This window comes from Leptodactylus fuscus, chromosome 4 (genome assembly GCF_031893055.1).
Source record: "Leptodactylus fuscus isolate aLepFus1 chromosome 4, aLepFus1.hap2, whole genome shotgun sequence".
Lineage (NCBI taxonomy): Eukaryota > Metazoa > Chordata > Amphibia > Anura > Leptodactylidae > Leptodactylus > Leptodactylus fuscus.
This window is the reverse complement of record NC_134268.1, coordinates 71496259-71509898: the sequence shown is the minus strand read 5'-3', so window position 1 is coordinate 71509898 and position 13640 is coordinate 71496259. Positions and strand designations below refer to the sequence as shown.

The following is a 13640-nucleotide window of genomic DNA, read 5'->3' as shown; positions in this document are numbered from 1 at the left end:
AGAACTACTTTCCTGTCCGCATGACTCATGCGGACATTACACGGAAAACACACGGACCTCATTATAGTCTATGGGGTCCATGTGCTTTCACTGCTCACCAATTGCCAATCCGTTCGGTATTTCTTTCAGAGGGTCCCCATGTGGACTCTCCGAACAGATTATCAAATACAGATGTGAACTAGGCCTTAGACATTCGCTGTAATAAATATTAAATTTATGTTTATGGCCTGTTATTTGTACAGTATTATACAATATAACACAAATAGTGATTGTATATCTATTGTATTATTGCAGCTGCGATTTTGAGGACACGGCTCAGTACCATGCATCAGCAATGAATGTGAAAGGAGAGAACTCCTCATATGCGTCCGTCGTGGTGAAGAGTAAGTATGCATCCCACTAATATTATAAATGTGAAAGTTTGTGTGTTTGGATGTTTGTGAGTTTGGATGTTTGTTCCTCAATCACGCTAAAACGCCTGGACGGATTTGCGTGAAATTTTCCACAAACATAGTTTTCCCTTAGGATTGAGTCACAGGCTACTTTTGGTGCCACTAAACAACATGGCTTCCTAGCAGGAGACTCACAAAAGCAGGACTCCTAGCCCCAGCTATAGACTCACACACACTGCCTGGCATTTCCTGCCTCAACCTGCCTGCACACTCCTTACTGTCATCTCAGGAGTAGCCCTCACTCTACTCACTCACATTTACATATAGCTTTCCACTATATAACACATCACATTGTCTGTATCACGACATACACAATACAACACATCACATTGTCTGACACAATACAACACATCGTCTGACACAATACAACACACCACATTGTCTGTATCACGACATACACAATACAACACATCACATTGTCTGACACAATACAACACATCACATTGTCTGTATCACTACATACACAATACAACACATCACATTGTAATTACATGTATCTCCTATCACTGCTATATACAGTACCTGATACATATATACTCCTGTACACAGGCTGTATATACTATATAATTACATGTATCTCCTATCACTGCTATATACAGTACCTGATACATATATACTCCTGTACACAGACTGTATATACTATATATTACATGTATCTCCTATCACTGCTATATACAGTACCTGATACATATATACTCCTGTACACAGGCTGTATATACTATATAATTACATGTATCTCCTATCACTGCTATATACAGTACCTGATACATATATACTCCTGTACACAGACTGTATATACTATATATTACATGTATCTCCTATCACTGCTATATACAGTACCTGATACATATATACTCCTGTACACAGGCTGTATATACTATATAATTACATGTATCTCCTATCACTGCTATATACAGTACCTGATACATATATACTCCTGTACACAGACTGTATATACTATATATTACATGTATCTCCTATCACTGCTATATACAGTACCTGATACATATATACTCCTGTACACAGGCTGTATATACTATATAATTACATGTATCTCCTATCACTGCTATATACAGTACCTGATACATATATACTCCTGTACACAGGCTGTATATACTATATAATTACATGTATCTCCTATCACTGCTATATACAGTACCTGATACATATATACTCCTGTACACAGGCTGTATATACTATATAATTACATGTATCTCCTATCACTGCTATATACAGTGCCTGATCCTACTAATATTATAAATGTGAAAGTTTGTGTGTTTGGATGTTTGTGAGTTTGGTTGTTTGTTCCTCAATCACGCTAAAACGCCTGGACGGATTTGCGTGAAATTTTCCACAAACATAGTTTTCCCTTAGGATTGAGTCACAGGCTACTTTTGGTGCCACTAAACAACATGGCTTCCTAGCAGGAGACTCACAAAAGCAGGACTCCTAGCCCCAGCTATAGACTCACACACACTGCCTGGCATTTCCTGCCTCACCCTGCCTGCACACTCCTTACTGTCATCTCAGGAGTAGCCCTCACTCTACTCACTCACATTTACATATAGATATCCACTATACAACACATCACATTGTCTGGATCACTACATACACAATACAACACATCACATTGTAATTATATGTATCTCCTATCACTGCTATATACAGTGCCTGATACATATATACTCCTGTACACAGGCTGTATATACTATATAATTACATGTATTACCTATCACTGCTATATACAGTGCCTGATACATATATACTCCTGTACACAGGCTGTATATACTATATAATTACATGTATTACCTATCATTGCTATATACAGTACCTGATACATATATTCTCCTGTACACAGGCTGTATATACTATATATTACATGTATTACCTATCACTGCTATATACAGTGCCTGATACATATATACTCCTGTACACAGGCTGTATATACTATATATTACATGTATCTCCTATCACTGCTATATACAGTGCCTGATACATATATACTCCTGTACACAGGCTGTATATACTATATAATTACATGTATCTCCTATCACTGCTATATACAGTACCTGATACATATATACTCCTGTACACAGACTGTATATACTATATATTACATGTATCTCCTATCACTGCTATATACAGTACCTGATACATATATACTCCTGTACACAGGCTGTATATACTATATAATTACATGTATCTCCTATCACTGCTATATACAGTACCTGATACATATATACTCCTGTACACAGGCTGTATATACTATATAATTACATGTATCTCCTATCACTGCTATATACAGTGCCTGATACATATATACTCCTGTACACAGGCTGTATATACTATATAATTACATGTATCTCCTATCACTGCTATATACAGTACCTGATACACATATACTCCTGTACACAGGCTGTATATACTATATAATTACATGTATTAACTATCACTGCTATATACAGTACCTGATACATATATTCTCCTGTACACAGGCTGTATATACTATATATTACATGTATCTCCTATCACTGCTATATACAGTACCTGATACATATATACTCCTGTACACAGACTGTATATACTATATAATTACATGTATCTCCTATCACTGCTATATACAGTACCTGATACATATATACTCCTGTACACAGGCTGTATATACTATATAATTACATGTATCTCCTATCACTGCTATATACAGTACCTGATACATATATACTCCTGTACACAGGCTGTATATAATATATAATTACATGTATCTCCTATCACTGCTATATACAGTGCCTGATCCTACTAATATTATAAATGTGAAAGTTTGTGTGTTTGGATGTTTGTGAGTTTGGATGTTTGTTCCTCAATCACGCTAAAACGCCTGGACGGATTTGCGTGAAATTTTCCACAAACATAGTTTTCCCTTAGGATTGAGTCACAGGCTACTTTTGGTGCCACTAAACAACATGGCTTCCTAGCAGGAGACTCACAAAAGCAGGACTCCTAGCCCCAGCTATAGACTCACACACACTGCCTGGCATTTCCTGCCTCACCCTGCCTGCACACTCCTTACTGTCACCTCAGGAGTAGCCCTCACTCTACTCACTCACATTTACATATAGATATCCACTATACAACACATCACATTGTCTGGATCACTACATACACAATACAACACATCACATTGTAATTACATGTATCTCCTATCACTGCTATATACAGTGCCTGATACATATATACTCCTGTACACAGGCTGTATATACTATATAATTACATGTATTACCTATCACTGCTATATACAGTGCCTGATACATATATACTCCTGTACACAGGCTGTATATACTATATAATTACATGTATTACCTATCACTGCTATATACAGTACCTGATACATATATTCTCCTGTACACAGGCTGTATATACTATATATTACATGTATCTCCTATCACTGCTATATACAGTACCTGATACATATATACTCCTGTACACAGACTGTATATACTATATAATTACATGTATCTCCTATCACTGCTATATACAGTACCTGATACATATATACTCCTGTACACAGGCTGTATATACTATATAATTACATGTATCTCCTATCACTGCTATATACAGTGCCTGATACATATATACTCCTGTACACAGGCTGTATATACTATATAATTACATGTATCTCCTATCACTGCTATATACAGTACCTGATACACATATACTCCTGTACACAGGCTGTATATACTATATAATTACATGTATTACCTATCACTGCTATATACAGTACCTGATACCTATATTCTCCTGTACACAGGCTGTATATACTATATATTACATGTATCTCCTATCACTGCTATATACAGTACCTGATACATATATACTCCTGTACACAGGCTGTATATACTATATATTACATGTATTACCTATCACTGCTATATACAGTACCTGATACATATATACTCCTGTACACAAACTGTATATACTATATATTACATGTATCTCCTATCACTGTTATATACAGTACCTGATACATATATACTCCTGTACACAGGCTGTATAACACATCACATTGTCTGTATCACAACATACACAATATAACACATCAAATCACATTTGCTAGCCCACCAAACTTTTTAAAGCACTTTTACAGTTTCACACGTCTGTGTCCGCCCAATTCTCAACTCACCGCAGACGAAGTCGCGGGTAAAAGCTAGTATGTATATATTTCTATAAAGACATTTATTTTTGATATATACAAATCATTCTATCATTGTAATATTTCTATTTTCAGGGTATAAAGGCGAACTGGATGTTACACCTTTGACGCCTCCAAGGAGTGAACCATTCAGCTGTAAGTGACAACCTGGTGCAATGCTATAATGTTATATTATGGTATATGGAGCTTGCCTACAGCTTGTCTCTTTTCTCTCTTAGTTGCTATTACTCCACATGGCTTTGCTACTAAGTTTGATATCCATTTTGTTGACTCATTTGGAGTGTCATTTGGTAAAGAAGGTGACACGTTGAGTCTTGGTTCGACAGTCATTGTTCATCCAACCATCAAACGTTTCCAGCCAGAAATCCAATGGTATAGAAATGGTAGGTGGTTACCCCCCTTTTCACTAAATGATGAATGTAACCTATAAGTCACAATGCACAATATACCGAAGATGATTTATGAGTAAAGATAAGCGAACCAGTTTCTAATAAACTGGATTCACCTCAAAGTTTGCAAAAACTCTAGTTTGTAACATAACTGAAACTTCTGTTATATATTTTTTTTTTTTTTGGGGGGGGGGAATCTCTAAAATGGCTGCCAACTTAAAGTAAAAAGAATAAAGGAGGAGGGTCCCATGGTCTGTGTGAGCTAGGTGGGCATCTGCCAGAGAATTTATATTTCAAGGAAACATGTTGCTTACTTTACTTGATGGAAATTCTGCAGTGTGTGGCCCTAACCTTAAGACGTAGTTTGAGAAAATCCAGGATTTATTGAGAACCATGGAGAGTCGTGACAGTAATTTGGTTCAATGCCCGTTTTTTCCACATTAAAGTCAATGAGGTGAAAGCACAACACAAACATGAGGGATAAAGATAATGCATTATAGATATAAATACATTTCTACAGGGTGAAGTGGGACGTGAGAGCACCTATATTTTGATTTTTACCACCTCTTAGTACATTTTAGAGAATATCAAAAATTGTAATCCTGCTGTTATGTCCAGTGTTACTTAATACGTTAGAATTGCAACTAATTTTGTGTAATGCAATTTGGTTGTCATTTTCAGGAGTTTTGGTCACACCATCAAAATGGGTCAGCACACACTGGAGTGGAGGACATGCCTCCATAACACTGAGGCATCTCAATAAGGAGGATGAAGGGTTATACACTCTGCGAGTTGTCATGGGGGAATACTATGACCAATACAGTGCCTACGTGTTTGTCCGAGGTGAGAACACGACGAGAAATATATTTATGTACTCTGTCTTTAGGAGATGTTACAGAAGCCCAGACAATGAGAAGGTTGATCTACCTATTCATATACAGTGAATAGGAAGATATCTGCATATTATGTACTGGTTGGTTTTACTCCACCTGCACTTTTACGTTGTTCTTTCTAAATGGATTAATTAAAATGTAAACTTGTCTTATTAGCATAATCATTGACATTGTAAAAAGTCACAAAAAGAACAGTCAATTTCTAAAACTCTTTTATGGACTTCCCTTAGCATTGCTACTCTCTTATATTTTGGTTTCTGGGTGTAGGTATTCTTTATTGAGACAATGGAAACTCTATCTGCATAAAAAGAGGTTACTCATGGAAACCCATGGACCCCTTAGACTATAATGGGGTCCCCCCGATTTATGCCGAAAATGTGCAAGACTTTTCTCTATACCTATTTTAAGCAGAATGGGAAATGGAGTCTCGAACTGAGACTGAAACACTAGTGTGAACAGGGGCGTAACTACCATAGAGGCAGCGGAGGCGGCTGCCACAGGGCCCGGGCCATTAGGGGGCCCAGTGACAGCCGCTACCGCTGCATTTTTTTGTGTGTGTTTTTTTTAATAGGCCGTTAATAGGCCCCATAAGTACTATCATTATACTCGGGGGTCTTTGCAGACCCCCGAGTATAATGATCGGCGGACCAGGAGAGGTAAGGGAACGTAAAAAATACTGTTACTTATCTCTCCACGATCCTGCCAGGCCTCCTTCATACTTGTCTGACGTCACATGAACCCGGCCCGCGTCCCGGGTCATGTGACGTCTGACGTCATTTCAGAAGGATGGCAGCGGAGAAGACAGTGTAGGAGCCGGGGACAGGTAAGAAACAGTAATTTTTTATGTTTTTATTCCCCCGGGTCTCCGATTATTATACTCTGGGATCTGAAAAGACCCCAGAGTATAATAATTGTTTATGGGTGTCCACTATGGGGTATAATACTGTGTGCAGGGGCCACTATGGGGGATAATACTGTGTGCAGGGGCCACTATGAGGGATAATACTGTGTGCAGGGGCCAGTAAGGGACATAATACTGTGTGTAGGGGCCACTAAGGGACATAATACTGTGTGCAGGGGCCAGTAAGGGACATAATACTGTGTGCAGGGCCAGTAAGGGACATAATACTGTGTGCAGGGGCCACTATGGGACATAATACTGTGTGCAGGGGCCACTATGGGGCATAATACTGTGTGCAGGGGCCACTAAGGGACATAATAGAGTGCGGAGGAGGGGGCCGGTCGAGGTCTTCGACGTCGGTGTCGGTTGGGGGGGGGGGCCATGTCAAAAGTTCGCCACAGGGCCCCGCCATTCCTAGTTACGCCACTGAGTGTGAACCTAATGTTAGTAATACTTTGGTCATTATTCAGTACCTATTCCTGTACTGAAGCAGATAAGATTACAATAAAGTCTACAGAGAGGGGAAGGGGAGGAGGAGAAAGAGAGAGACCTAGGTAAGAGGTCATTTACAGCACTACATAAGTAATCACTGTAAGCAGAAGGCTGGATAAAAATTCAAGACAACCCAGCTGTGTCTCTACAGGACAGATGTCTCTCTGCTTTGAGGGGCTCTCTTCTTCTTCCCTCTCTCCTCTCCATAGACTCATATTATATAGATTTAATCAGTGGCAGAAGGAGGCAAATCAGTGAAGAAACAGGCACATTTTTTTTTATAAACTATATTACAAAGTTTATTTTCACCTAAACTCGGGATTTATGGAAAAAAAGTTTGACCTTGGGTTGATTCAAAATATTCTTATTTGTTAGTACACACAAAGGAAACAGCTGAATTGTGTCATGTTTCAAAGGAAACCCAAATTAAATATAAATTGTCAGATAAAGTCAGGTCCAATATTCAGCCATGTGTCTAAAGTCTTCAAACGTGGAGCTCCAACCAAGAAGATATTTAATATTGGTGTTTAATATCCACAAACAGGATGCCCGGGAGATTAAGCCTATTGTTGTAGATAACAGGCGAAGATTGCCCGGTTTTATAATTGAATTAAAGATTGCTACGTATTATGTAGAGCCTGTGCTATCGAATGACCAGTAGAGCGGGGACAGATTTAATCTCTGTGTCAGCTGTTATAAGCAGCAGCTGATGGTCGGGCAGTCTGGTAGTTCTCAAGTGCTTTGCATTCTTGGCTCTAAGTAAAGGATCCAAAAAGCAACCTATGCTAAGTTCAGCAATACGTGTGGAAAGACAACCTTGACTGGGGTGACGCAAATCGGCACACCTACAAATAGTCTCCATCATAATACACTATCTAAATAGCAACACCAGAACACCAGTACCGGGCTTTTATAGGGGAAAGATCTACACAAAAATACATCAATTTTTCATTCTATGTTCTTATTTTTTTGTATAAGCTGCCCACTAAATGATGGAACATATCCAAAATAATTGGCAATATTTTATGCAATATTTAGTAACAAGTATAACTCATATGCCACTAATACATAAGTGTCAGAGGTGTTTGTTCAGTGATTTTATTCTGGAAATCTGTGGTGATCAAAGACTTTACCAATGTGATCCCCTATACATTTATTTTGTTTCACTGTAAAGATGACAGAATACAGGACTACATAGTGAGCTAGATTTCACTTTGACAGAGCAGCCTGCCCTGTATACGCATATATTAGTTGTGGAGGACAAACAATTCCCAAAGGGCACGTATATTAATGACCAATTCTAGGGAAAAACCCTTAGCCCTCTATTGGTTTGCTTGCCTGAGACTCTGTCTTCCTAATTACATCATGGAAGATAGACTTGCACATTCTCAGTCAGCGCCCTCTATTGGTGTGCATACTTGAGGCACTGGCTTCCTAATTACATCATGGAAGTCAGATTTGCATATTCTTCCCATGTTCCTTTGCACAGTGGAGCGCTCTTGGCTTAATAAGACTCCACACACCTAAATGGTGGTTCTCTCCCTATGGAGTGACGATATCCCCTCAACCCTCTGTTCTTAGTGTAGTAGAAGTTACTCAAGTTCAGCTCCCATTCATTTGCATTTGCTCACACTGCTTGTAAGCAGTTATGGCTCTTAAAGTTGAGTCTCAAATGAAGGACCAACTCTCTGATGTTCTTATGCCTTATTCCTAATGGTCCCGTTAAAATACTCTTTCAGTTCATTGCTGTTAATGCATTGAAATCTATTGCCTTCTGTCCTACTTTATTATAGATGGTGAACCAGAGGTTGATGGAGCTCCAGCTGCTCCTCTGGATGTGGAATGTCTTGATGCTAACAAGGACTATGTAATAATCTCCTGGAAACAGCCAGCAGTTGATGGTGGGAGTCCAATCCTAGGATATTTTATTGACAGGTTAGTATCATGCACATCCATATTTAGCTCAAAAATAGGCATAGCTCTGCAAATGACTTTTCGGGTGTATACGTTGCTATGTATTTATTTATTAATAGTTATTCTGTAACATTGAACATATAAGAAACTATTTTTTACTCTTAGGCTAGATCTACACACAGACTTTGGCCATGGCTCCCATCACACGACCAGAGATCACCGTGTATCCCTAGCCGTGTAGCCCCAAAGCTATGGAAATCTTTGAAATGGAAAAGATTATTTTTACTCATGCTATTGGTTACCATGAGTTAAAACAGTTGCACTAAACTTCAAGTTGCAATGTTCATGACTATGATATTTCAGAACCCTTGATAAGCAGTTTTCAGCCAGTGGTTAACTCTACCACTAAGAGAAGGAGGGGAATAAAACATTGTGCTGTCAGTGAGATGTCAGGTTCAGCAGAACAGCCAACTAGGTGAGGAAGTTATACACACTCTGCAGAAGCAAAATGATAGGACATTTTCATTAAGTCTATTCAGAAAGTTTCTCAGTTTTGCATTTACAAAGCAAATTAACCAAAGTAAAATTTGTCCATCATAACAAAAAATAACAAGAAAATGATCCTTATTCTCTTCAAAACTAAATGCTAATGACAATAGTGAGATATGACACCCGTAAAGAGGATCTAGATGTATGGAGAAAAGTTTATCCAATTTAGGCTCTTACATAGTTGTAATTTGTTAGTCTGGGTCATAGTGTGACCATGGCATCGTCCATTGATCCTGTGCCGGGCCGTGCCCCTATTCTGGAATCTATACCTTTCATGAAGGTGGCGTGGGAGGTACAAAAACACCAACTGCAACTATTATTGTTGAAACTGGTGTTCAAAAGTCGCAAATCTTAAGTTTCCGAATATTTCTGCCAGATATCAGGCATGAATTAAATAATAAATATACTGCAATGAGTTTGAGAATACAATGCCAAATAAAGAAACACTGTCACAGTCCAGACTAGTTTATGTTTTTAGCAATACCTTGCCACTCACAATATGGATAATGTTTTAAACAGATTGTCTTATTTCTATTAACCAGAGCAAAGAAACAGTAACAAGAACTACTCTGCCTGACTCAGTACATCTATTTGAAAGGTGGCATGTAATATTATATTGCACCTATAGAGGGTGTTGCAGGGGATATAGTAACTTTAAAGAGGACCTTTCACCACTTTGCCCATAGGCTATATATTGCCGGAAAGCTGACAGTACACTGAGTTCAGCACACTGTCGGCTTTCCCGATGTGGGCCCGGTGTGAAGAGCTTACGGTCCAGTACCGTAGCTCTTCTATGGTCAGAAGGGCGTTTCTGACAGTTAGCCAGAGACGTCCTTCTTCACAGCACAGCCAATCGTGCTGTGCTGTGAGAGCCGGGAGGAACGCCCCCCTCCCTCTGCTCACAGTGCTCGTCCATAGACGAGCATTATCAGGGAGAGAGGGGGGAGTCAGCTTTCCGGCAGTATATAGAACTGCCTGTGGGCAAAATGGTGAAAGGTCCTCTTTAAAGCACCTTTTTCCAGCAAAAATGGCTGTTAGTGTTCTTGAGAGCCAGACCAAAGGCAGTCAGCTGGTTTATGATGGTCTAGCTCCCATTGCCTACCATATTGAAGAGGTTGTAATGAGACTAAGAGCAAATCTCTGTAGCAGGCCATATATATTAGATGCATGTTGGCTAGAGCTGATGATGTCTAATGTGTATAAGGTTCTTCCATACTCTCCACCATAGCAGATGTCAGTTGGATTTGGCTTTGTACCCTCTACTGTTCTGTACACAGGCACTGCTTAGCTGAGTAGAACATATATGGGGATCAAGTGAGATTGCTGCTGGTTGAATTAGCTATCTCATGTGTATAACCAGTTTATATCTCAATGTACGTCATTTCATATAGGGATAGGCACAAATACACCACAGGTAGACATATACTTTATTATGTAGGTGTAACAAGTCTTATGTGTTCATCGTTTATGTGTATTGTGTTTACAGTTTTCACCTCTCTTCATTTTTTGTGTAAGGTGTGAGGTTGGCACAAGTCACTGGACCCAGTGTAATGACACTCCTGTGAAGTTTGCCCGCTTCCCCGTGACTGGTTTGATTGAAGGAAGATCATACATTTTCCGTGTTAGGGCTGTAAATAATACTGGAATGAGCAGACCTTCTCGTGTATCAGAGCCAGTAGCAGCTCTAGATCCTGCAGACAGAGCCAGACTCAGAAGTAAGTTAGAACTAATGCTAAATCTTGCTGCAAGTTAGATATTAAACTTCAGTGCAAAGTATAATATTGCACTGAAATTACAACTATCTCTTTCTTACATGGGTTGTCCAAGATGTAAGTCATCAGTATCAGATTGGTGGGGATCTTACACCTGACACCACCAGTTATTACATCTGCACAGTGTTTGCTACAACTGTATCTATTGTAGTCAATCCCTTGTGAGCTACATAAATCACAAATCTCTGATCTATCCTGAGAGTTTGCTACAATATGTTAGTATAAAATGAGTTTCTATAAAATGAGTCAAGGCTGTTGGACAAAAGAGGGAATTTTTCTCCCCATATCAAATTCACCTATACCCAATTACACTATTTAGCTCACAAAGAATTGGCAAGACTGGATACATTGTAGCAAATTCTTAATGGATACCAAAACATTTACATTTACTGGAAGGAAACCAAGATCTTAAAAATGAGAAGTTTGAGCTTACTATTCTCCCATCTTTCCCTTCCCATTCCATTTCCCCTCATGTCAACCATCTTTCTTCCCTTTTTACTTCTACTAGTGAATTGTACTATTTGGTCCACCGTATTTCTGTTCTTTAGTTGCCCCCACCCCATCAGAAAATTAAAGGACATGTTATTATCCCATGATCAGATTATATATTTGCAATCACTGTTTCATGGATATTTTTAGTGACTTTATAATATTTACCAGGTCGTCCTTCTGCTCCATGGACTGGACAAATCATTGTGACAGAAGAGGAACCCACAGGTCAGAAACTGAGCCCAGGCATTGAGTGTTATTATTATGATTATGTGTATTACAATATATTGGACATGGTAATAAATGACTCTCTTTTACCAATACCAGAGGGAATTATTCCTGGGCCACCATCAAACCTGACTGTGACAGAAGCCACCAAAAACTATGTGGTGCTGAGCTGGAAGCCCCCTGCACTGCGTGGACATGAGGGTGTCATGTACTATGTAGAAAAGGTAAGATTGAATTTGGATGAATTGTATTCCACTTAATGCTGCTTAAAATAAACTAATGCAACCAACGAATAAAACTGCAAATATAGAACCTAATATTGCTGCATAAAAAGACAGATTTACATTCAAGAGTAAGAAATATCTTGGTAATAACCTTTGGACTAAATAGAATAGGTAATAAATGGACTAAATACAAAATTCTATGCAAGAAAACTCATGTTGCACCATGATACAAACATCCACGAACACATCTGAACAAGACTTAATGGTCCTTTAACCCTTTACTCTATCTTGCCGTTACAGAGTGTCGCTGGCACAGAGAACTGGCAGAGAGTCAACACAGAAATCCCAGTAAAGTCTCCAAGGTTTGCCCTCTTTGATCTTGCTGAAGGAAAGTCTTATAGTTTCAGAGTACGTTCCTGCAACTCTGCTGGAGTGGGGGAACCCTCAGAGGCAACGGAGTCTACTGTAGTGGGTGACAAACTTGGTAAGTGATATCAATTACGTAGCCAGCCGTGAGGCTAACAAGTGTAGTTGCACTGTCTGGTCTTTCTGAAAGAATGTGCTAAAAAAATAACTAAATAAATAAATAAATAATAATATATATATATATATATATATATATATATATATATATATATATATACATATATATATATATATATATATATATATATATATATATTTATATATATAGATGCTCTTTCTGCAATGTTTTTTTAACAGCTTTCTTTTCTTTTTTTGTAGACATCCCCAGCCCACCTAGTAATCTTGTGCCTACAAGGAACACAGATACCTCTGTGGTTCTTACATGGACAGAGTCCAAGGATGTCCGAGAACTGGTGGGATACTACATTGAGGCCAGCATTTCAGGGTCTGGCCAGTGGGAACCATGCAACAACAACCCAGTTAAAGGCTCAAGGTAACCAAGGATCCTGCTACAGCTTAGTGTATATTCACACTACAGACTTTCATGATTGTCTTCATTGAACATAATATTATATACTTTACCCGTTACCTATTGCAGCTCACTTCTATTTGCTTCAAAGGGAATGAACTGCAATACCAACCACAGACCATGGATAAGAGTGGCACTGTGTGTGCCCAATATGGTTTATTATTCAGGCACTGCA

The 13640-nt window shown here is 38.8% G+C and overlaps 1 protein-coding gene across 2 annotated transcripts in view; it reads left to right on the top strand.

Moving 5' to 3' along the window:
- The window catches only part of MYOM1 (myomesin 1), an 84564-nt gene that overhangs the window by 26601 nt on the left and 44323 nt on the right, over positions 1-13640 (top strand). For both annotated transcript variants that reach the window (XM_075270634.1, XM_075270635.1), the window contains 10 exons: positions 295-383; positions 4735-4794; positions 4878-5042; positions 5730-5891; positions 9128-9269; positions 11313-11512; positions 12230-12286; positions 12386-12510; positions 12811-12994; positions 13255-13429. In XM_075270634.1, coding sequence (XP_075126735.1) covers positions 295-383; positions 4735-4794; positions 4878-5042; positions 5730-5891; positions 9128-9269; positions 11313-11512; positions 12230-12286; positions 12386-12510; positions 12811-12994; positions 13255-13429 — 1359 coding nt within the window. The remainder of the gene's footprint in view (positions 1-294; positions 384-4734; positions 4795-4877; positions 5043-5729; positions 5892-9127; positions 9270-11312; positions 11513-12229; positions 12287-12385; positions 12511-12810; positions 12995-13254; positions 13430-13640) is intronic.